Source organism: Phyllostomus hastatus, unplaced genomic scaffold (genome assembly GCF_019186645.2).
Source record: "Phyllostomus hastatus isolate PE091 unplaced genomic scaffold, TTU_PhHast_1.1 phas_scaffold_182, whole genome shotgun sequence".
In the NCBI taxonomy this organism is placed as follows: domain Eukaryota; kingdom Metazoa; phylum Chordata; class Mammalia; order Chiroptera; family Phyllostomidae; genus Phyllostomus; species Phyllostomus hastatus.
In genome coordinates this window covers 30,016,898-30,038,081 of record NW_025334013.1, presented here as the reverse complement: position 1 = coordinate 30,038,081, position 21,184 = coordinate 30,016,898, and the positions used below count along the sequence as shown (strand labels likewise).

At 44.7% G+C, this 21,184-nt stretch overlaps 1 protein-coding gene across 2 annotated transcripts in view; it reads right to left on the bottom strand.

Moving 5' to 3' along the window:
* The window catches only part of RNF220 (ring finger protein 220), a 223,252-nt gene extending 203,025 nt beyond the window's left edge, over nt 1-20,227 (bottom strand). For both annotated transcript variants that reach the window (XM_045859228.1, XM_045859229.1), the window contains exon 1: nt 19,588-20,227. In XM_045859228.1, the coding sequence (XP_045715184.1) occupies nt 19,588-20,212 (625 nt within the window). In that variant the 5' untranslated portion in view covers nt 20,213-20,227. The remainder of the gene's footprint in view (nt 1-19,587) is intronic.
* Nucleotides 20,228-21,184: the final 957 nt, after the last annotated feature.

Here is a 21,184-nt window from a genome sequence, read left to right as displayed (position 1 = left end):
AGTGTTCTTGGCTTAACACCCTGTTGTTCAGTACCTGCTCTGTTGCAGTTTTGGATCGTTGTTGTTTTGGGTTTTGTTTTTTTGGCAACTAGTGTTTTATACACTGATTTATTTTGTATTTATTGAGTACCTACTATGGGAAAGGTACTGTGGAAATTTCAAAAAGCCTAAGACACTGTCCTTCCTCCTCTCTCACTGTGACTACTGCAGTGGCTTTTTTATTGCACAACAGTCTCCTTGTACTAATTTACCCTGCTTCAATCTGTTATCCACACAGCAGCCTGAGTCATCTTTTTAAATGATAAATCACAACATGGTACCGATTCCTATTTAAAAGACTCTGTGGCTTCCTAGAATAATATCCAAACTCTTTGAGACCTAAAAAATCCACAGAGGTCTGGCCCCACTCCCTAAGTTCACTCCAGGTCAGCCCTCAGACCTTCTCTCTGCAGCTCAAGTGTGCCAAGACGCCCTTCTCCCAAACTCTTAAGTGGTTATCACCTGCTCATCATTCATAATTCAGTTCAAACATCACCCTCAGGGGCGTAATGGGCATATCTGACCCAGTGGATCAATTTTTATGACAAATAAATAATCATGTCATAATCAGTCATAATGATTATTTTCTTAATTCTTTAGTTTTAATATAAGCAATTAACAACTTAAATAGAATGGTTTATTTTAAAAGATATTCTAATTTAGTAAACTCCTAGATGAACTAAAATTTGCACATACCAAACAAAAATGTCACACCCCGAAGTTCACAGTTTGTTTCAAAATTTAAACACAAATAAGAACTCTAAGTGTGGTCACAAAGAATGGCTGAATTGAAATAACTCAATTTACGTTTCTTTACCTTCACAATCACTGTGCTTTCATTGTCTGTTTTGAATCTGCTGTTCACAGGCAGGCACACGTGGTATTACAGGAGCCGGAGACAGAAACTGTGCCCTAAGTGAGTTCAACCGCTTCTGAACTGTTTGAACTGTTTGGCACTTACTCTCGAATCATACTGAGTCTGCAGCTACTAGGACCCACAATGTAACAGGAAGTTCTCTCAATCTATTGTTAAAAAATAAATAGCTTTGACTAGTGTGGCTCAGTTGGGTGGACACTGTCCTGCAAAGTTTAAGGTTGCTGGTTCCATTCCCCGTCAAGACATATGCCTGGGCTGCAAGTTCATTTGGTTGAGGAGAGGCAACCGATCAATGTTTCTCTCCCTCACTTTCTCCCTCCCTTCCCATGTCTCTAAAAAAATGAATACAATCTTAAAAAAATAAATAATAAAAATGTGTTAATTTAAAGCTTATTAATACATATGTATTATTAAAACTCAAAAGTAACCACAGGAATTTTTTAGAACTTAGACCAACAAAAGATATATTCTGGGAGAAATATTTTATAACTGACTTTGTTTAAAATTACCAGCACATGATGGTGTTAAAAAGCAGACCAACTTTTAGTTCATTGTTTTAAAATTCCTCTACAGACTAGCGTAGCTCCCTGCTCCCCTCACCAATACATACTTCATTCTCTATCATAACAAAAAGAATTTTAAGTGCTGTGAGATGGGGGAGCACAGGGTATGATGGGAACAGAAAAGGGTCTAAGAAAGAAGTAGGAGCAGAACAATGGGAGTGTCATGTCCCAGAAACCGAGGGAGGGTGAAGTTGTCAGCTGTGCCCAGACACAAGAGAGGACCCCTCTCCTGAATCGGGCGCAGGGCCGACTGACAGCGGGGCCTAAGACGTCACTTTTCTAGGTGGGAAGGTAAAACCAACTCTGCCTTTCTCTGGTTGGCATGTAAATCAATGCTGGGGGTAAATAACTTATATTTGGTCTTAACCATTTATTACTTCCAGAGGTAGAAAGACAAATGAACACACATCATATTGAACCAATGTCATTCTCTAGACCCTAATCCTGCAAAGACCTCAGCTCATGGCCACGAGTCTCCACAGCACACGTGAGGGAAGAGACCCCACTTAGAATAGGGGCAGGCATAGAGCTGCTTCTACCTGGTCGTAGTGTTAACTTGAAAGAAATATCGTACAGAAATGGCCCCAAACAAAGCTGGTTAAATGGGATTCCACTTACCCCTCACAGCTGCTCTCCCACCCATCTTGCTCACCTGAACAAAGTAGCAAGCATTTGACCACCTTTAAGTCTCTTTTCATTTTTAAACTCCCTTCACTATATAGCTCCCAGACCAGGGCCAGTCTGTACTTTTTGGATGATAAACTAAAATAACCATCAGTTAACCTTTTTATGAACAAATTCAGAAAAGAAAATTAATTTTGTACACAACAACAACAACCACAAAAATAATTTTCCTAGAAATTGTGACTATACATCCAATCCCACTTGACCATTTGGAAGAAATAGAACCAATTACTAATATGGTAACTCATTTTTAAAAACCATTGCAGACCTGGCTGATGTGGCTCAGTGGATTGAGCTCAGGCCTGTGAACCAAAGGGTCACTGGTTTGATTCCCAGTCAGGGCACATGCCGGGTTGTAGGCCAGGTCCTCCTTAGGGGGCAGGTGTGTGAGACGCAACCACACATGTTTCTCTCCTTCTCTTTCCCCTCCCTTCCCCTCTCTAAAAATAAATAAATAGAAACTTAAAAAAAACATTGCATAGTATTCGATTATATAGATGTATCATAATTTATATTTTTAAAGATTTTAAAACAGAATAGCCCTCACAACAGGAGACAAGAAGAAAACCAAGAGGGACTAGAAAACTAAAAAGAAGGAAAGAAAACAAAGATGGAGGCAGGAAGATAATACTATCTAGATGTAGTATATGTACTATACTCTTGATTTCTTTCCTTCACTTCTCCAACCACCTCCTTTTTCCTGCTCACAAATTTCCCTTACTGTTTCTCTGCAGCTCAACATAATTCCATAAAAAACACTCTCCCCCTGCTCTCCCAACCTGCTGGCCTTCCTGAACCAAGGAAGAATGTTAACAGGGAAACCTGCAAATCTTTAATCTGAGTCACAATATCGGATGGAATAAATTCAGCATGGTGTAAATCTGAGGCAAAAAATTGAGAAGAAATCTGCAGTTTCCTCTGTTAGAACTGAATCAGTTATTTCATATTTTATATTCCACCCCTGGATTTCCTGCCTTTGAATCAATAGTTCATAATTTTTACTCATTACCTTTTTTGGTAGCTAGAATTGGAGTGGAGGCAAAAGTAGGGATAGAGGGAAAAAAATCCATAAGTGGCTGATTGAAAAGCAAGAAGAAATGGGCAGGAAGGGTAGAAGTGAGGAGGAAAATTGCAGCTTAGCGGAAAAAGGGCCAACTTTTTAAGTTGTCTGAGAAAAGTTCTTTACTTTTGCTCCATTACCACTCCCTTCATTCCTGAGCTCTAAAAACAGAATCATAGGGCAGAAATGGGTTAGGGGGTGGGGCAGAGTGAAAGGGGGAGTGAAAGTATCCTATTCCTCTTAATGCAACCCCTGCCCACCCCAACTTCTTATCTGGCAAAGCTCTATCCACCACCAAGAATCAGCTTAATAGAATAAACCACTTAGGGCTGAGGCTCAGAGAAAGTCAAAGACCCCACAATCTCCTTGCCTATTAAGCTTCTTAGAAGTTAGAATGCTACTAAAGAAAGTGATATTATGGCCAAGCTACTTAGAAAGAATACAAGGATGCTAAGTTGGGAAGGGGGAGGCCAGTTTGGGGGTTTATGAGCATCTATCTTAACTAAAGATAATGGGGCAGGGACTGGGTGCTGGAGTGGGAGCAAAAGTAGCCAGCTGTGAGAACTGGTGCTCTAGCGCGTCTTCAAGTTGAGATTAAAAAGAAGGGTATTTATAAAATATATGAGAATCTGGATTGAAAAATAGTAACTTTTTTCTTAGGATAAAGGGAAAACACAGTCTCAAACTTCATGTAAATAATTAGAAAATAAGCAAAATAAAGAACCTGTAACAGTTCCCTCCCAGCTCAAATGTCCCAATGACTCTAGGCATTCTGCCACTTTCTTGTCCTCTCCCTAATAAAGCTGGCTAAGTAAATGGTCCACAGCCTTACTGAGCTGCCGGCAAGGCAGAGGCAAAAAACAGAACAAACCAAATTCTTTATCCTAAAATAAAGTCCTGATGGCTCACTGTTCATCCCCAGGTAAGAGGTCAGGTCGAATTCTGGTTATTTCTACCCAATTTCTTTTAGGGTAGTTAAAAATGGGGATTATCAGGTGAGCACCAAACATTTTCCCTCTAGCCCCCATTTAACTGAAGCCAAGAAGAAAAGATAACATTACAGGTACCAGCTCCTTAACATAAGTTGTTTGTTTGTTTGTTTGTTGTTAGCTATAGGAAGGTCTGTCACACATTGCACAAACCCCATCAGAGATCAGGGCTCACCAGACCCAGTGTCCCTGTAACGCTATCAAGGGTAGAGGCAGGAATCAGATCCTGGTTCAGGAGACTTCAAATCTGTGCCCAAGCCCTAGTAACAGTGTCTATTGCTAACACTGATTAAAGGCTCACCTTGTGCCAGGCATTGTTCTTAGGACCTCAATTGCATTTTATATTAACTCATTTAATCTTTGTCACCCTAAGAGACTGGAGCTAGTGCTAGTCCCACTTGACCTTGAGGAAACTGAGGCATGGAAAGACCAGATGCATCTGGCCTGCCCCACAGAGTCAGCTCTCCTTGAACCGCTATATCCGCACAGTGCTGACCACCTCAAGGATGGGTGCTGCACCACACGGAGCATCTTCCCCCCACTATCAAGGGGTATGTTTGACAAAGTTGTGTTTTTTAAAGATTATAACTAGTAAGTTCTAGGCAACACAGTAGGCACTGGGAACAGAAATGAGTAAGACACAGTCCCACCTCGAGGAACTCACAGTATAGCTGACACAGGCTTGTGTGTGGGCCAAAATAGACCAGCTTAAGGGCTGCCACACTACAAAAGGCTCCTATAATTTCTTGGAGTATGTATAAAACCTGACATACCTATGTGAAGTGCTGAGAACTGTGTCCGGCACAAAATCACTAGCTACAAATATTACTCTTATTCTTTTTTTAAAATATTTTATTTATTTATTTATTTTTAGAGAGAGGAAGGGAGGGAGAAAGAAAGGGAGAGAAACAGCAATGTGTGGTTGCCTCTCACACGCCCCTTAATGGGGACCTGGCCCACAACCCAAGCAAGTGCCCTGAATGGAAATTGAACCAGTGACCCTCTAGTTTGCAGGTCAGTGCTCAATCCACCGAGCCACACCAGCCAGGGCTACTCTTATTCTTAATTTTTTTTTAAATTTATTGATTTGAGAGAGAGAAATAAAGGGAAGGGGGGCAGAGAGAAAAAGAGAAACATCGATCTGTTGTTCCACTTATTTATGCATTCATTGGTTGACCACTTATTTATGCATTCATTGGTTGATTCTTATATATGCCCTGACCCGGGACTGAACCCACAACCTTGGCTTATCAGGACAATGCTCTAACCAACTGAGCTTCCAGGCCAGGGCCTACTCTTACTCTTATTACCTCGAGAATCTGTCCCACAGGTCTCTCTCTCCTGGGGTTTTCCTCCCTCCCATTGACGCTGCAGCCAGATTGCCTTGGTGTGAAGCACATCTCTTGCTTTCATGGCAGTGGGCACATTGCTTAAACATTCAGTGCCTCAGTTTACTCATTTGTAAAACGGAGATAATAATGATACCTATCTTACAGGGACTCTATAAGGATTAAATAAATGATTACCTGTAAAGCACTCAGAACAGTATCTGACACAAAGAAAGCGCTCAGAAGGTGTTAGCTATTCTTATTAGGAATAGTGCTATGTCCCTGCCTTTGCCCGTAGTCATTTCGCTTGCAATAAAAAGACTGAATTTAAATGTGTCTGGTATGGTTAGTTTAAGGATAGGAAGTCTCTGGGACTAAATAGGAGTAGAACAGTTCCCCTGGGAAGTTGGAGGAATAACCCTGGAACTTGTTAATTAAGATCTTGTTAATGAATCTGCTTGTTAATGGTCTATTAAATAATCACACAGTGAAGTTTACCGCACAAGTAAAGCCTTCTTCAAATTCTTGCTCTTGATTGCTCCAATCCTCCTGGCCCAGCTCTGACTTACAAAGATCTCTGGTAAGGGCAAGCCCTCCGCAATCCTTCCAAATCTGACATGGCCCTCTTCGCCCTGTGATGCTGGCCTGTCGAGCAGGGCTGTTCTTGCAGCCTAGGAAAGGTCTCCGGGGCAGAAAGCCCTCTGCATCTTGATTCTGCCTATCATTCTTTAGGCTGAGGCATCACACCACTGAGCCAAAACATTTCCATCCACAAAGTAGAAATAGAGTCACTGGCTCTGGAAACTTAAAATTAATGGTACTCTGAACTTGGCTGAGAAGAAAGGTAGTGGGAATCTAATAAAATTAAATTTCAGCTGAGATGCCACAGATCTGTATAGGAAGTGGCCTGTCAACCTACATTCACAAAAAGTCTACAAAAACTTTTGCCCCAGACCACTGAGGAAAATAATGCTGCAGGTGGCGACAGGCAATACAGACTCTCCTGGAGCCCAACTTCAAGGATGAAACAGCATGTAAGAGGGCTCCCTCTAGGTTGAACACTCAGGTATTTCATGAACTGCTTTAGTCTCCTAGGACTATCCTGCTGTTTAGACAGAAGTTCTTGGAAGGGGCTAGGTATGCATTGTTTGTATGTTCTTTGTGTGGTGTGTGCATGGGGGCGGGGGCCTTTACATGGTTACATTTACATTACAAAGCATGCCTGTGTTATCTTTTCTCATTCAACAACCCTGTAAGATAGAACAAGGCTTATTTGCCAGCTCCTGTTTCAGCTATGAGTTGCTGGAACTCAGAGAAACAAAACAGCTTACCCAAAGTTACACAGCAGTAAGTGACAAGCCAGATCTTCTGGCCCTGGGCTCTTGTCCTATCACTGAGCTGTTCTCAGTGCCTCTATTTCTAGTCATCACTTCCCACTTGTAAATGAGCCAGGAGGTGCCCACCCATGGGTGGTCCTTAAGACTGTGTCAACCTGGGTACAGCCAGCATAGCTTGGCCGAGAGAACAGTGGTCCTGGGTTCACTTATGCTCATAAGTATTTTTGAGCTAGGTTGCTACATGAGGAGAAACACTAGATAATTGCACGAGGAGATAGACATGGGCCCGTGTAGGAGGGACAATTCAGTAAATAATGCAATACAATGGGTAAGTGTTTACAAGGAGGGGAGAATGTCGGGGAAAGGACACTATCCCCAAAGCCACTACCAAGATGGATGAGAGCATCCACTAATGTGCAGGTGTCTGAAGCCACCTGAATCTAGGACCAGGTTCATTTCTGCCCTCTGGCAGCTGCCACCAGAAGGGTTAAAGCTTAAATCAGATTGACAATCTGTGGGTGTTGGTGAGTAATTCTGTCACTGAGAGATTCCTCTAAGGTCCAGTCCTTATTTGTTTACAAATGAGCATTTTGGCATAAGGAAGCTTAAGGCTTGGGGAAGAGGAGAGAGGAGGCTGGCAAAAAAACCCTCTGCAGCCCTTTTGGGCAGTATAACAGCAGTGAGAAGACAAGCTGGCTGGAGCCCCAAGGAGCTCCAAAGCGCGACTGGCCGCCCTCACATCTGGCTAAGCACCGTGAACCCCTCCGCTGGGCTGCCTCATAATTACAATATTGCACCAAGAATGGGGCTGTACGAGCATATACAATCAGCTGATCAGCAATCAGGGAGGAAAACTGAAAGAACCCGAGGAGGAGCAAAGGCAAAGGGAAGAACTAGAGGCAGCTGGACAGGAGAATGGAGAAGAAAGGAGACTGGAGAAGAAAGGCATGGCCATGAGCAGACCCAGCGTTTTTATTTGGACCATTCCTGGGCTCCTTGGTGCAATCCCAGACTTTCCTCTCTACTCACCTAGTCCTAACTCCCCTTCCTCCAAGGTCATACTCCTCTGAGAAAGATTGCTTCCGAGACTCTCACCCAAGATGAGTGATTCCTAAACTGTAAGGAGCGTAAGAATCACCTGCTTCCTATCCCTACAAATTTCCAGGCCATAGTCCCTGTGATTCTGATTAGGAGGTCTGAGGCGGGCCCTGGGAATCTGCAACATTAAGAGCATTCTCCACCCGACCCTCCTCCACCAGTACTACAAATGACCCAGAAGCAGCTGGTCCTTAGATTACATTTTAAGAACTCCAGCCTTGGGGGATTACTCCTTCTCCTGAAACCCCAGAGTCCTTATTTTCTGTTGTTTTTTTTGTTTGTTTTTGTATTATTGTTTCTTTTTCTCATATATATGCCAACTACTCACCTTAACCACAAGGCCCTCAAGAAGAGGAAGTTTCGTCTCCCACTTCTTTGATGCCCCTGCAACAGCACTGAGCACAGTGCTCCACACACAGGAGCTCAGGAAATGCTGTGGATGCAGAGAGATGATGACGATAAAGAGGCCAGGGGAAGGAAAACCACAAGAGGAATGGCAGAGCACAGAGGCACTGGCTGGAAGGAACTGTTTTTAGTATGCCTCCATGTGCCAGGCTGGAGCAACAGTTTCCTTCTCTTTTTTCCCTTCTTCAATAGTCTTGGCACCACACACCTACCCTCCCTCATGAAAGTCAAGCCTGAGCAATGCACCTCCCATTGGAAACTCTGCCAAGAAATCCTGCCAAGAATACCGGGTGCTATGTGGCTTAGTTTAATGGCTCAGGGAGGACTCTAGGTCCTGAAAGCTATCAGGTCTCTGTGCAGGGCAAAGTATAGAGCTGAGCAAGAACTTCAGTGAAGAGACCAGGGCTCTTGATCTATCTCACTAGACAGCCACAGGGTAATGGCCTCCTTTCACTTCAGCAAACATTTCCTGTTGTCCACTTCATATCAAGCATGGTTCTGGATGCGCATAAGATGTCCTATGTTGCCAGAAGATATTTCATGGTGACTGATCTTTAGAAAGTTACTTTGAAAGCAAGGCCCTAGATGATGTTGAGTCTCATAAACATATAAGTATCAAATGGGCATTCTCAAGAATGCCTGGCTATGGGATGCAGTACTACAGAGATCTGAGGTCAGGCCTCAGGTCCTGGAAGAGAGAAATTCTATTCTTACTTTATTGTGAGAAATCCTTGGAAGCTCTGTAGCTCTTTCTTCCACTCTCGGGTGCCATACTTTGTCCAGAAAATCAAACGGCCACATCTAGCCCCTATGAATAAGGAACTCCTTCTTATTTCAGATATCAGCTTAAAAGTCGCTTGCTTCAAGGAACCAGAAAGCTATCCCTGACTTTTAGCCACGATTAGGCGCTCCTACTTCTAATCCCATGGCATTATTATTCTTCCCCTATGATAGTACTTTTCATAATACCCTGCAGTTGCTTACTAAATATGAAACTACAATAAGGCAGGGGACTATAATCTGTCTTGCCTATCATCATATCCCCAGAACATAGCATGATACCTAGAAAGATACAGGTATTCAGTAAAACTGGATAAATGGTCAAATGTATTAGTGAGTGCATCATACTGTCTACCAGTTTGGAAACTTATTCATGCCTCACATACTCTGCCACAGTTTTATCCACATTGCCACCAATAAACACCTAAGATGAAGCAGCACTATTCCTTCTGCAGTACCACTACTGTATGGAGGCAGAACTGAGGCTCACAGGATCACCCCAATGTGGACTCCAGGAAGCACTTCCTGTGAGCAAAGATGGACACAACACTCCGAAGTCAATATAAAGTCACCAAGAGCCTGAGAGTTATACCAGCCATAAGCCACAATGCCAGCTCTGTCACAGACTTGATGCTAAGATCTCCTCCAAGTCACTCAACTTCTCACAGGCCAAGCTTTTTCATGAAGAGGATGTTAGGTCTTTCAGCAGCAGGTACTCTCTCTCAATAAAGAACAAGGACAATAAAGAGCTACCCGTACCATGACGGGAGGTTGGAAGAAGAGGGCAGCGTTTGCGATGAGACATCTCTGTGGTTAGGAAAGGGTTAAGCCCACCCGTCTGTCTGGGATCTCTTACCCGTAAATCAGCCTTGACTGCTGCTCAGTCTGAATGAAGCCCCACCAGGTTGGCCTGTCAGGAAGGAAGCCCATGCGTCCAGACTTTTGTTGTTCTAAGGATTTTTTTTTTATTTTACTGCTCAGGAAGGAAGCTGAAGCCTAGGCCCTAACTGCAGTCCTGCTGATTACTTACCCTAGCATGTGCTGCCCCTTACCTATCTCTGTCTCAGACCCAACGTTTTCTTTTCCTAGAATCCCTTCATAACTGTAACTTACGCATTTGGGCCTAAATCCCAGACTTTCCCCTCTTCTTTAAAAACTAAAAATTAACACAGCATTTCCCTTCCTGCCTCCCATACACCTTTGTGTCTGTAGGTGGCAAAGATAGGGGGTAGGGAGAAAGGAAAAGTGGGTGCTCTACAACCTAGAGACACCTTGTCCCCAACAGTGAACGGAAGCCCTTCTCTTAAATGAAGTCATGAAAGGACTGATACGGATTGAGGTATTGGGCAACTTGCCTCCAATGGCTATTTCTGCTACACGCATATGTGAACAGAAGACTTTTCAAATGTGAACTACTATATTTAAATAACAGGCGCAAATCCAAGGTCCTCAAGCAGAGGGTCAGTCTTTCCCACTCCCATTCTACTTCCCACTTCTTCCACTGACATGCAGAGTCATTCTCTAGTATTCCCAAACCCCATGAGGTTTTCTTTCTACAAAGAGAAAAACACTGAGTTTATTTGTGCACTCAGGGTAATGGACAGCCCTCTTTTACTCCTAAGAGAATGCACACAGACACTATGGAAGAGGCCCATCCCCGCCCAACCCTCCCCTTCCCCTGCTAATCCCTCCTCAGCAGCACCCCCCAGCTCAGTCCTGCTGCCGTATTTCTCTCCTGACCTACAAGGCCCCTTCAAGCCCGGTTCTAAGCCTCCCCCAAGCAGAGACAATCCATCATGCTGTGGGACTGTGACACGCACAGATGGGGGAAGGTTCACAGATTTTTCTCACATAGGCAAGAGGGTAAGAGTGCCTGTATAACTTAAAATCTAAGGACATACTTGAAACTCTGGGACTTTGAATTCTAATAGTACTCAAATACCATTATAGCAAATCTGATTATGTATAGCCCAAATCTCTATTACACACAAATTCTAATGGCCCATTTACTCCAACGGTATCTGTAATACAAAATTCCAGAATAAAAAAATACAGTAAGATTCAGATTTTCTAACCTGATCCATTGCCTAGATATCTAACCTTAGTCAAGCCCCTTTCTGACTCAGAGATTCGGTTTCTTTAACTCTAATACTACCTTGCTTCTAAATAAAATGAAGAAAATAGGTCAGAGGGACACCAGGGCTAACCCTGGCGGATGGATTATAATGAAGGGAGGTAAAGCAGCTGGTTATCACAGAGAAAGGCTCGGAGCTTTTCTCCCTCCCTCTTTACCATAAGGCATGAGTGTGTGAAAGGATCCTATGTACATGCTAGTTGTTAATGACCCTGTCTCGGGGGCTATATCAGTGCTTCTAACAATGAAGATTATACCACCAGATTGTCCACGAAATAATAATAGTCATTATGTATTTGCATGTGTGAGGAACTGTTCTAACCATTATCTGTGTATTTAATCTCATTCAGTCCTTCACAACAATCCTTTAAGGTCATATAATTCCCACTTTACAGGTGAGAATACTGAGGCCCAGAAAGGTTAAGTAATTTACCCAGGGTCACAGAGCAAGTAAGCTAAAGGGTCAGATTTTTAATCCAGAGGTGGAGCTCATAACTACTACGTTATATTGCCTCCCTGCCTTTGATCTGAAACATATTCAAGTTGTAGCTCCAAGGGATAAATACAGCATTTAGTCTGTATTTATTATGCTAGACCACTCTTACTTGGTTTGAATCAAACCCCCAAAAAGCAAGGACAAATGAGAGCAATATAGGATTAGCTGGCACCTAAATGAGAATCATATACCTGAAGATCAAGCAAAGGTCTCTCTAGGGCTGGCCCTTTCCCCCTCCCTACATCTTTCTGACTGTCTGCTGCTCTAAGATGGATACAAAGCCATAAGTCTCAGCCTGCAAATGAATTTCAGTGGAAAAAGACAACCCTTGTCTGGTGAGTCACACTCAGGCTTACTGAGCTTGATTTCTCATGAGACTGTACCAAAAGGTGCCTTCTTCACACACACAGCTCTAGACTTTCCTAAAGCTTGTGTCTGCTAAACAGAATGTGCTGGATGAGCACCATGTCTTCCCCCAAAAACATAACTTTCATTTCCTCTAGGTCATCTTCGATCAGAAAACATTCTACAGAGAAAATGGACGGTCAAATGTCTGAATTGCCAGATGGTTATGTGTGTCTACAAAGCCCCCACATCACTTGTCTGTTTCAGCTTCAGCCAGGATGTAGGCAGGAGCTTTTTTCCCTAAAATACACACCAGAAGCAGATCTGCATTTGTGGACTCCAGGATAGGGGATATAATGCTATGGGAAACGTTGGGGAGGGGAACAGACTCCATTCTTAGGTTTCTAGAGAGTTGGGGGGGGAGCAAGTTTTAGATTATTTTTTAAGTTATGATTTTTCAGTACCCAAAATAAGCAACAAAGTAAGTCTATATTTGAGAAAAGTAATTTCACTTAAGTGTTGAAACACTCCCCACCTCCTTTCGTCATTATCAAACCTCAAGGCATAAATAAATTCTTCCTTTCCATGAACATCTATGCCTTCGGGATAGCAGTCTCAGAGATATTATCCAGTGCAATGCTGAAGAGTGGCAAATTGATAAAAACTTAAAGTAAAAAATAGATTATAATCATCACCATCAATTTATTCAATACTCAGCTAACACTTACTTTGATGGGACTGTCACAAATGCAAAAAAAAAATTTTAACACTAAAACTAAAATGTGATAGAAAAGTCTGATCTGTTGAATAAGGCTGGAAGGGAACAAATTATTCCTGTTTACTTAGCATCTACCAGGTTTACTGATTCATACCACAGCCTATCACTTTGCCAGGCCTAACCCCATGGGTTACAATTCAGGATCTCTTCCTGGAAAAGGCCTAAGAGAGAAAGTAGGTGAAAGTTCTTTTGCAGAAAAATTCTCCTCCTTGCTCCAAAAATAGAGACATTTACAAATTCCCACCCTTTGAGGTTACAAAGGATAAAAACACACTGCTTAACCACAAATGTCACAACTTAAATGGTATTTTTTAAAAATTTTAGCGCATTTTAGCTAATATATAGCAATAAGTTATCCTTAAGTCTATAGTTCATCTCTTTTTAAGAGGGTAAAACGGCACTGAAAATGCTATTAAACCGTTGGAAGAGTATATTCAAATCCAAAAATGTCATTTTGGTGTTAAAATCATGTGGATTTTACAAAAAAAAGCATCATCACTCTAAATCCCACATATTTATAAAGAGTACATTGCAACCTGTGCTCTGGTATTTACCCACCAGACAGATGTGGCTAATAACAGCTAAAATATAAAAATATGAAAAAACAGTATAAAAATATAACTATTAAATGTACTGTCACTCCAGATCCTGAGTATTTACAAAGAATACATTTCAATGCTAATACTCATTAACCAGTGCTAATGTTCATTAACCAGATGGGTATAATTAATAAGGGTTAAAAATAAGAAAAAGCAATATAAAAACATAATTCTATTTTTCAGTTTCCTTTGCCTAATGAGGAAAAGGGGTGGGGAGGGTGAGCAACATTTGTTATTGGGATACAATGTGTGTGTTTTTTGTTTTCAAACAAAAAAGGGCCACCAAATAATCAACCTGGGGCCACTGACCGGAAGACAGCCCCGGAAAACTTCCCGTGGGAAGAGTTCCAGAAATTGCCCAGACTTGAACCAGCCCCGCTGTGCTGGCAGCGAGCCTCAGCCGGTCAGAGGCTACCGCGACTCGCCTCGCCCGAATGCCAGCCATCCTCCCGGTTCCCGAAGCCCTGGACTTGGGAAACCTTCCCCGGAACGTTTTACAGACATGGACTGCAGGATGGGGAGAGCATTTCGAATCTACATGAGAAACCTCCGAGTCCTTGAGTGCCGAGGGAACAGCCTGCTCCAGATGCGCGAGGACACGTCCATCCTCCCTCCGCTGCGCGCCCTGGGCCCTCCCCACTGCAGCCTCGCCCCCACCCCTCGCGTGTCCCCCTAGACTCCCCACTCCGCCACCCGCCCACCTGCACCTCCCGCCGGGTCCCGCGTCACCCCGACGTCCGCAGGGGTGAGCCCCCTCCCGGATCGCCCTCATCCTGGCCCCACACTGTCTCTGCGGCTCAGGCGACGTCCAGGAAACCGAACTAGGGCTCGGTTAGGAGTGCGACTCAGGCGAGGAACGTGGAGGGCGGGGCGGGGCGCGGGTTGGGGACGAGGCCTGCCCTCGGGTCCTGACCGCAGGCGGCGGCGCTGGGCCCGCCTGGGGCAGCGCGGGGAGTAGTCCCGCAGCCTCCAAGTCCGGCGGTGCGACGGCGAAGTCACCAACATTTGTGGAACCACTTGAAAGCCAACTCGGTGACGGAGGCTGGGGAGTCTTTTTCAAGCGAGCCAACCGGGCCCACTCTGTGGTCCGTCCTCCCCTTGCCCGGCCTCGCGCCTCTCCGCGCCCCCCTCCCCCAAACGATCAATTACCAGCCACCCTTCTGCCGGGAGCGGCCAGGGGCAGGCTGGCGGCCGTGAGGAAACAGCAGCCCGGATCACTTCTGCATGACAATTGATGGGAGGGAGGGCGCAAGGCGGGGAGGGAGGACGGCTGCGGTGTCCGTTTTCTCACCATGGTGATTAGGCATTCCGGCCGTGCGAGGAGGCAGCCGCCGACCGGAGCGGCGCGGCGTGGAGAGAGGACAGGGAAGAGAGCGAGAGCCGGAGCGGGAACGAGCCCAGCCGCCGGGCGGGCGGGCAGCGCGCTGAGCCAAGCCAGGCCAGCTGGCTCTGCAGCCATCAGGGACTGCTCCCGTCCAGCCCGGCCCCACTTTAGCTGTGCAAACATTTCTTTATCCCAACAAGACAATTAAACCCAGCAGCATGAAAAGGAGTCTCCATGACTGTGTTGGGAGTGAACAACCAGAAACAACCAAACACATCACAGGAGTTCTTAAAGGGACTCGGGGAGAACCCAGGGTGCAGCTGAGCAGCAATCAGGCTACTCTGGGGCAGGCAGCACAGAGAAAACCATCTGACCCTCCTCAGTCTGCTGACCCTTTCACAGTGGTCATCTGCTTTAGCTACAGTCCAGTTCAGCCTGGTGACCTGAGAAATGTTCCAAACATTCTTTCCAGCAACAGCAATTCTCTTAAAAGCCTAGATTAGGGTCCCTGCCCACCCCAGTCCCAGAGCCCTTGGGAAGCACCCCCACTAACCACGGCACCATGATGTAGCTGACCCTCCTCATTCTGGGCTGACCTGGGCCTATGTACCCACTGTTTTTGATTCTTAGAACACAGGGTCTTAAATGGTACACATGACACATTTCAAAGGAGAAAATACCATTTTCTACTCAGGGATTTTGGGACCTGAGAATGCAAGTAGGACATCCTGGAGCTGCTGTGAATGACCAGTTTCCTGCCTACCTGTGAATCTGCCCAAGCACAGGGAAGGGCCGAGGAGAGGGCCACTTATGGTCAGTGCCCAGGCCCATTCCTGAGGTAAGCCAGAAGGCAGGGCCAGTCATCACTCCACATGAGCATTTCTGGTCCCTCTCAACCCTCGAGTAAGCATGCATACCGGCCAACTCCAATCTGGGCTGAGTGGATAGACTGGCAGGCTAGCCAAAGACCGTGTCACCCAGGCAGACATCTAGGCACACGGGTGGCCCAAAGAAAATAATGAGGAAATGCAGATGATGAGAGCCAGAGTGCCACGGGGGTAGTAAATGTATAGATTGTATCACAAGGCAGCAGACAATACTTATCTTCCCTTTGTTGGAAAGTTTCCTTAATGAGGAAATGTTTATTTTAAAAGCCCTGGGAAACATAGCTGTAGACACTTCATATGTAAGACACACGTGGACTATTTGTAATTGGCCTATAAATTTTCGCATCATTTCCCTGGACAAGGAGCCCTGGGAGACTGGTTCAGGGAGTGACAATAAACAGGAGTTACCTCAGTCCCCTCCTGGGGAATCACGCATCCTCCATGAGCGGCTTCTCACAAAATACTGCTCCCTTTTTCCAGGGTGAACAAGTCAGTCCTGGGGAGCAAAGGCGTCTTTTTCGCAAAGAGCCCAACACCTACCTCGGGAATCACCTGGGATGCCAGGTAGATGAACAGGCAAGCAAACAGGAATCATCTACTAGGAGAGACAATACTTTACCCAAATAGCTACATTTCTTTCTACAAAAACGTATATTTAATAACAAAAGACATCTTGCCTATCAACACCCAGATTGAAGGAAAGAACACATGTGCGTCACACCATGTCTGTAGGCCCCTCTTTCAGATGCTCTCACATATGAACATATCTGCATAGGGATGTAGTGTGTGAGCAGGGGGTGGCTGCAACAGTAAAAACTGTCAGTGTTTCCATTGTAAAACTGAGTTTTCATTGACCTAAAACTCAGAAAACTTCTACTCCATTTAAGGGACACACACATGTCAATTACCCTCTCTCTCTCCCCCCTCCCCTGAAAAAAAAAACAATACCCTAGAGCTAAATGCTTCTTTAGGAGTTTTACTGCTGCATTTAATTAAAACACTTTTTTACATTTTATGAAAAAATTGTATTTATATGAAGGGAACTGAAAAATGAGTCAACCATATCAGAAATTAACTCTGAATTTTAAGAATAAAAACTATAATATATATGGTTTATATTGTACTATATTGGCAGTCTGGGTGAAAGACACTTAACCTGTTCCTTTGCTCTTTTGAACACTTTCTATCCTCTCTCTTCTAGCCTTCCCATCCTCCTCCCTGCCCCATCTGCCCCTCAAGCTCTCCCTTTGGAAGCAGTCTACATACTGTCACTCGATTATCTGAGAAACATTACTTATTTCAAAACGGTTCTGTAGGGAGGACCTGAAAGGCATCTAGTGGGAATAATCAGGCCTTCTAACGGCCCTTAAATATGTATTTACATAAAACAGACCATAAATATTCTGACACACATCGGCATATGACAGGAGCCCAGAAAGCTGCTGCAGACTTTGTCACAGTGCCTCTTCAACCCTTCCGGACAGAAGGATGTTTCCCCAGCCTTCCAAACACTCAGAATCAAAAGCACAGATGCTATGCGGTACTACCCTGTAGTGGCTGCTACACTGCCCAAGAAAAAGAAAGGAGAAGAGAGCACAGCTTCAGGGTTATCACCGGGCAACAGTCTCTTCTTCACTTTGTACCTTTTTTTGTTCAAGATTAGTCCCAAATGGGATTCCAGATAATACTGTGGGTGTACAAACATCCCACATGCACTCACACATCTATAGGCTGAATATTTGTGTAAGAGAAAAAAGAGAACATAAACTACTATGTAAAGGAAGAATATTTTAAACAGAGGGGGAATGGGCTGCAATTTATGTAACAGTACAATCTGAAATAAAGAAGTTTCCCCACCCTTCTGATCAGAATCTCATTAATTTCAAGGTCAGAATCCCATTTCACTTTGGGAGACAGACTCATTTAATTTTTCTCCACCCAGGCGTATTCCTGTGTGAGGGATCCATCTCCATGGGGGATGGCACCACCACACAATGCAAACCAGGCAAACAGAAGAGTTATGGCTTTGACACTCGGAGGGGAATGGATATCCACATCTATGAGTTCTGACTTGACTAACAAGCTTCCTCCTGCTCTGGGGGCATGATACAGGTTTGGGCTAAAAAGATAGAAAAATGGAGACAAGCTGGATCTGTTAGGAGAAAAGAAAGGAATCTTTATCTGCGGATGTTACTTTGTGGCATATTAGTTTCGAGAGGATTTCATTTTCAACTTGTGTTCTTGGAGGAAATAAGGGCAGAATGTGTCACACCCTAATCCAGAGCAATTTTAGCCAGAGGACAGATTACAGCTAGCCTTGATCACTTGCATACTGACAAATGAAAACCAAATTAGCTGAAATAACACAGGCCAAGGCAAAGCCGGTCCCTGTTCAGCAGGCACATCCAACACTGGGATCATAACACACACGTCAGCCGTACAGGAAGGGAAAAGGTGGAAGAGGAACTGAAGCAAAAGTGGGAGAGCACTCGGGCAGTTGTCTGTCACAGAGAAGCCTTCTCCCTTAAGTGGGGAGGTCTCGGGCTTACAGACGCTGACATAAAAGACACACTTGCAACATATTTCAAAACCAAAGAGCGATGGATTTACAAGGCAGGTTGATTTTATGATGACTTTTATTGAAAAGGTACGCTGGGTTTAGGCAGATGCCTTTGAGCGCAGGAAAGTTAACACAGTGCCTAATTCAAGGAGACAGCCTGAGGAAGCAGTGCCGACAGGGGAGAGGGCTGCAATGTCTCTATTACTCTCCTCGGCATCATAAAGGGAAGAGAAAAAAATGCTGTTCATGTTGGTAGTTATAGGGAGGATGGGAGCACAGAAAAATAGAGAAGGGGGAAAGCAAACCTCAGATGTAGTTTTCTTAAGAAAACAAAATGAAGCAAATCTTAGAACAAAGGGTTGGGTGGAAAAACACCCTGAGTTCATAAATTTTCACCAGGCTTGAAGAAAACTGCTCTGTCTACCCACAGCCCAAAAGCTTCAAAACACAATTATTTTCTGATTACATTACATTAGATGAGAAGATTGCAGGGTTCAGTAGTCCTAGTCTACAAGTTCCAAATCAAGGTTTAGGGAGGGTAGCAGGAGCCCAACAAGGCACTTGGAGAACACGAGAAAGCTGTTCCATAAGCAGAAATTAATAACAGTTGTGAACATCAAATATGGAGCAGTCACACAGGCCAACCGTGTCTAGTCCTAAAAGTGAGCCCCAGGATAAGCATCCAGCAAACCTGTTAAATCCCAAGAGAAGTCGGCTTTCTAGCTTTGCAATTGCAAGAAAAATACAGCTGTTTGAAATGCTTTATGGTGATTGACGACACCTTTGTCCTGCTTTGAAAAATAGCCTGATGTGGACAAGGGCTGAGAGTTGTGACAATAAATTCACGTGGAGTCTACTGGATGTGATACAATGGAAAAGCTAAAATAGAATACTGAGATCAGAGAAACATAATGAGGATAGCAAAGAGAAGAGGGGTGGATGAGTTTGTTCAGGCCCCCCAAATTCCCTAGGAACCTACATTTCCAATGACATGACATTCACTCCAGTACCTATATGGCACCGGTCTTCACTCCAGAGTCCCCAGGGAATAAGCCAATCACACCCTGGAGAGAAAGGCATTGTGGAGGTCAACCTGCCTCTGGCTACCTTCAGAAAAACATTTCCTACAGAACACTCAATGCTTACTGACAGGGACAAGTAAATGTTAACCTTCCCAAGCCATGGCACGGGAAGGAACTGGCCCTTCCCATGACTAGGAGCAGGAGGAAGACCACCAACCTGTTGAACACCACCGTCAGGCAGAGCTTACTAGGGGTCGGGAGGGCTCACACCGAAGTACTTACATCTGTCATTCCGATCCTCTGGGCTAGATGAGGCTTCTCGATCCGAAATGAGGCCAGAGACAGCAAAAATCTTCTTCCCAGTGTCATCAACCTTAAGTGAACCGGGGGAGCTAGATGGCAGTTGTGTCCCAAAGTCATATTCCTTGCCATCTGCATCTGAGAAGCGCAAGTGGGGAGACTCTGTGTCATGGCAGTTCTTCAGTCTCTTGGCTGGTGTAAAGGCTGACTGATAACTCTCCCTGTCCTCAGTGGAAGCAAAGGGACGGAAAGCTCCCACACCACTGTGATTCAGCATGCTGATTGGAGTGCAATCTAGATTTGGGGGAGCAAACTGGGGGTGGAGATGTAGTAAAGAAGGGGGAAAATCACGATTGGCAAAAGTGCCCGGCACCCCACCCTGCCGATGGTACATAGAGGCAAAGGTGTAGGAACCGTTGGTGAATGGAATATGCACGTCCTTGTCTACTGAGACAGGTACACCAAAGGGTCGTGGCTGCTGACAAGGGATGGAAGCATCACGGCTGGCCTCAGCCGTGGACGCCAGAACCATCAGTGCTGGGGATGCCAGCGGGTTGGGGAGGTAGGACGAGTTCTCCATCTTGAAGGCTGCCCGGTGTAAGTCCATTGGAGTTTCTTTCTATGGCCCGTGTCACACAAGAAGTAGTCTTCCCCGGGAGGGAGGCTGAGCGGCACCTTGGATCAGGGCAGGGAATGTTACTGGGGCATCATCCCCTTCTAAGACCTGAAGAAACAGCAAAGAGAAAAAATGGGGGGTGGAGGTTAGGGGGAGGAAAAAATGGGAAACCCCAAGTGACTGAAACACCATCCTTCTGGCTTCTGGCTCGGGCAAGAGACGCCACAGGCTTTAGGAGCGAGTGGGCAGCAGCATCAGACCATTTTCATTCAGGAAAATCAATAGACAACTTACTGTGATGTACGCGTAGCTGACTTTGGTCCCTACACGTTCCGGGTGAAATGCGCCTGAGCCCAGCAAAGGAAAAAAAATCATAAAACCTCCACATACAATATTCCCTGAGCAAATGAGCTTTGGAAGGCCAAGTCACCCAGTAGATTAGGTGGGGTCTATGTTTTAAAGGGCTCCCACCTGCATACACCACTCATGGCAGGCCTGATGTTTAAACAGAGACCAGGATCTACCTCTACGACCCCCTATATAGTATGAGTCTCCAATTCATCTCCCTTAACAACGCCCTCACACTGAAAAATCCCTAAAGCAAGCACATCTAGACTATGAACATCTGTACATGTTAGGCAGTACAAATTGTGCATGTGGACAAACCACACACATTGGCACATACATAAACACATATCTTCATGCATCATCTAGGACTGTTTTCAGAAAGAAGTGCTGCACACCCCGCTCTAAACACACAGGCTTTCTCTCTTCTGAGAAGAAACAAAACCTTCATCAATAAAATGCCTGGTGTCTCTGAAAATATTTAAAAACGTAATGGGTGCCTTTGGCATATGTTCTCTAACAGCGTCTGTCTTTCAGGGGCAGCAAAGAATGGATCGGTAATTCTAGTTACTAATGCACTCACTCTTAAGTAGATTTGTAAACTGCCTTGAATTTGCC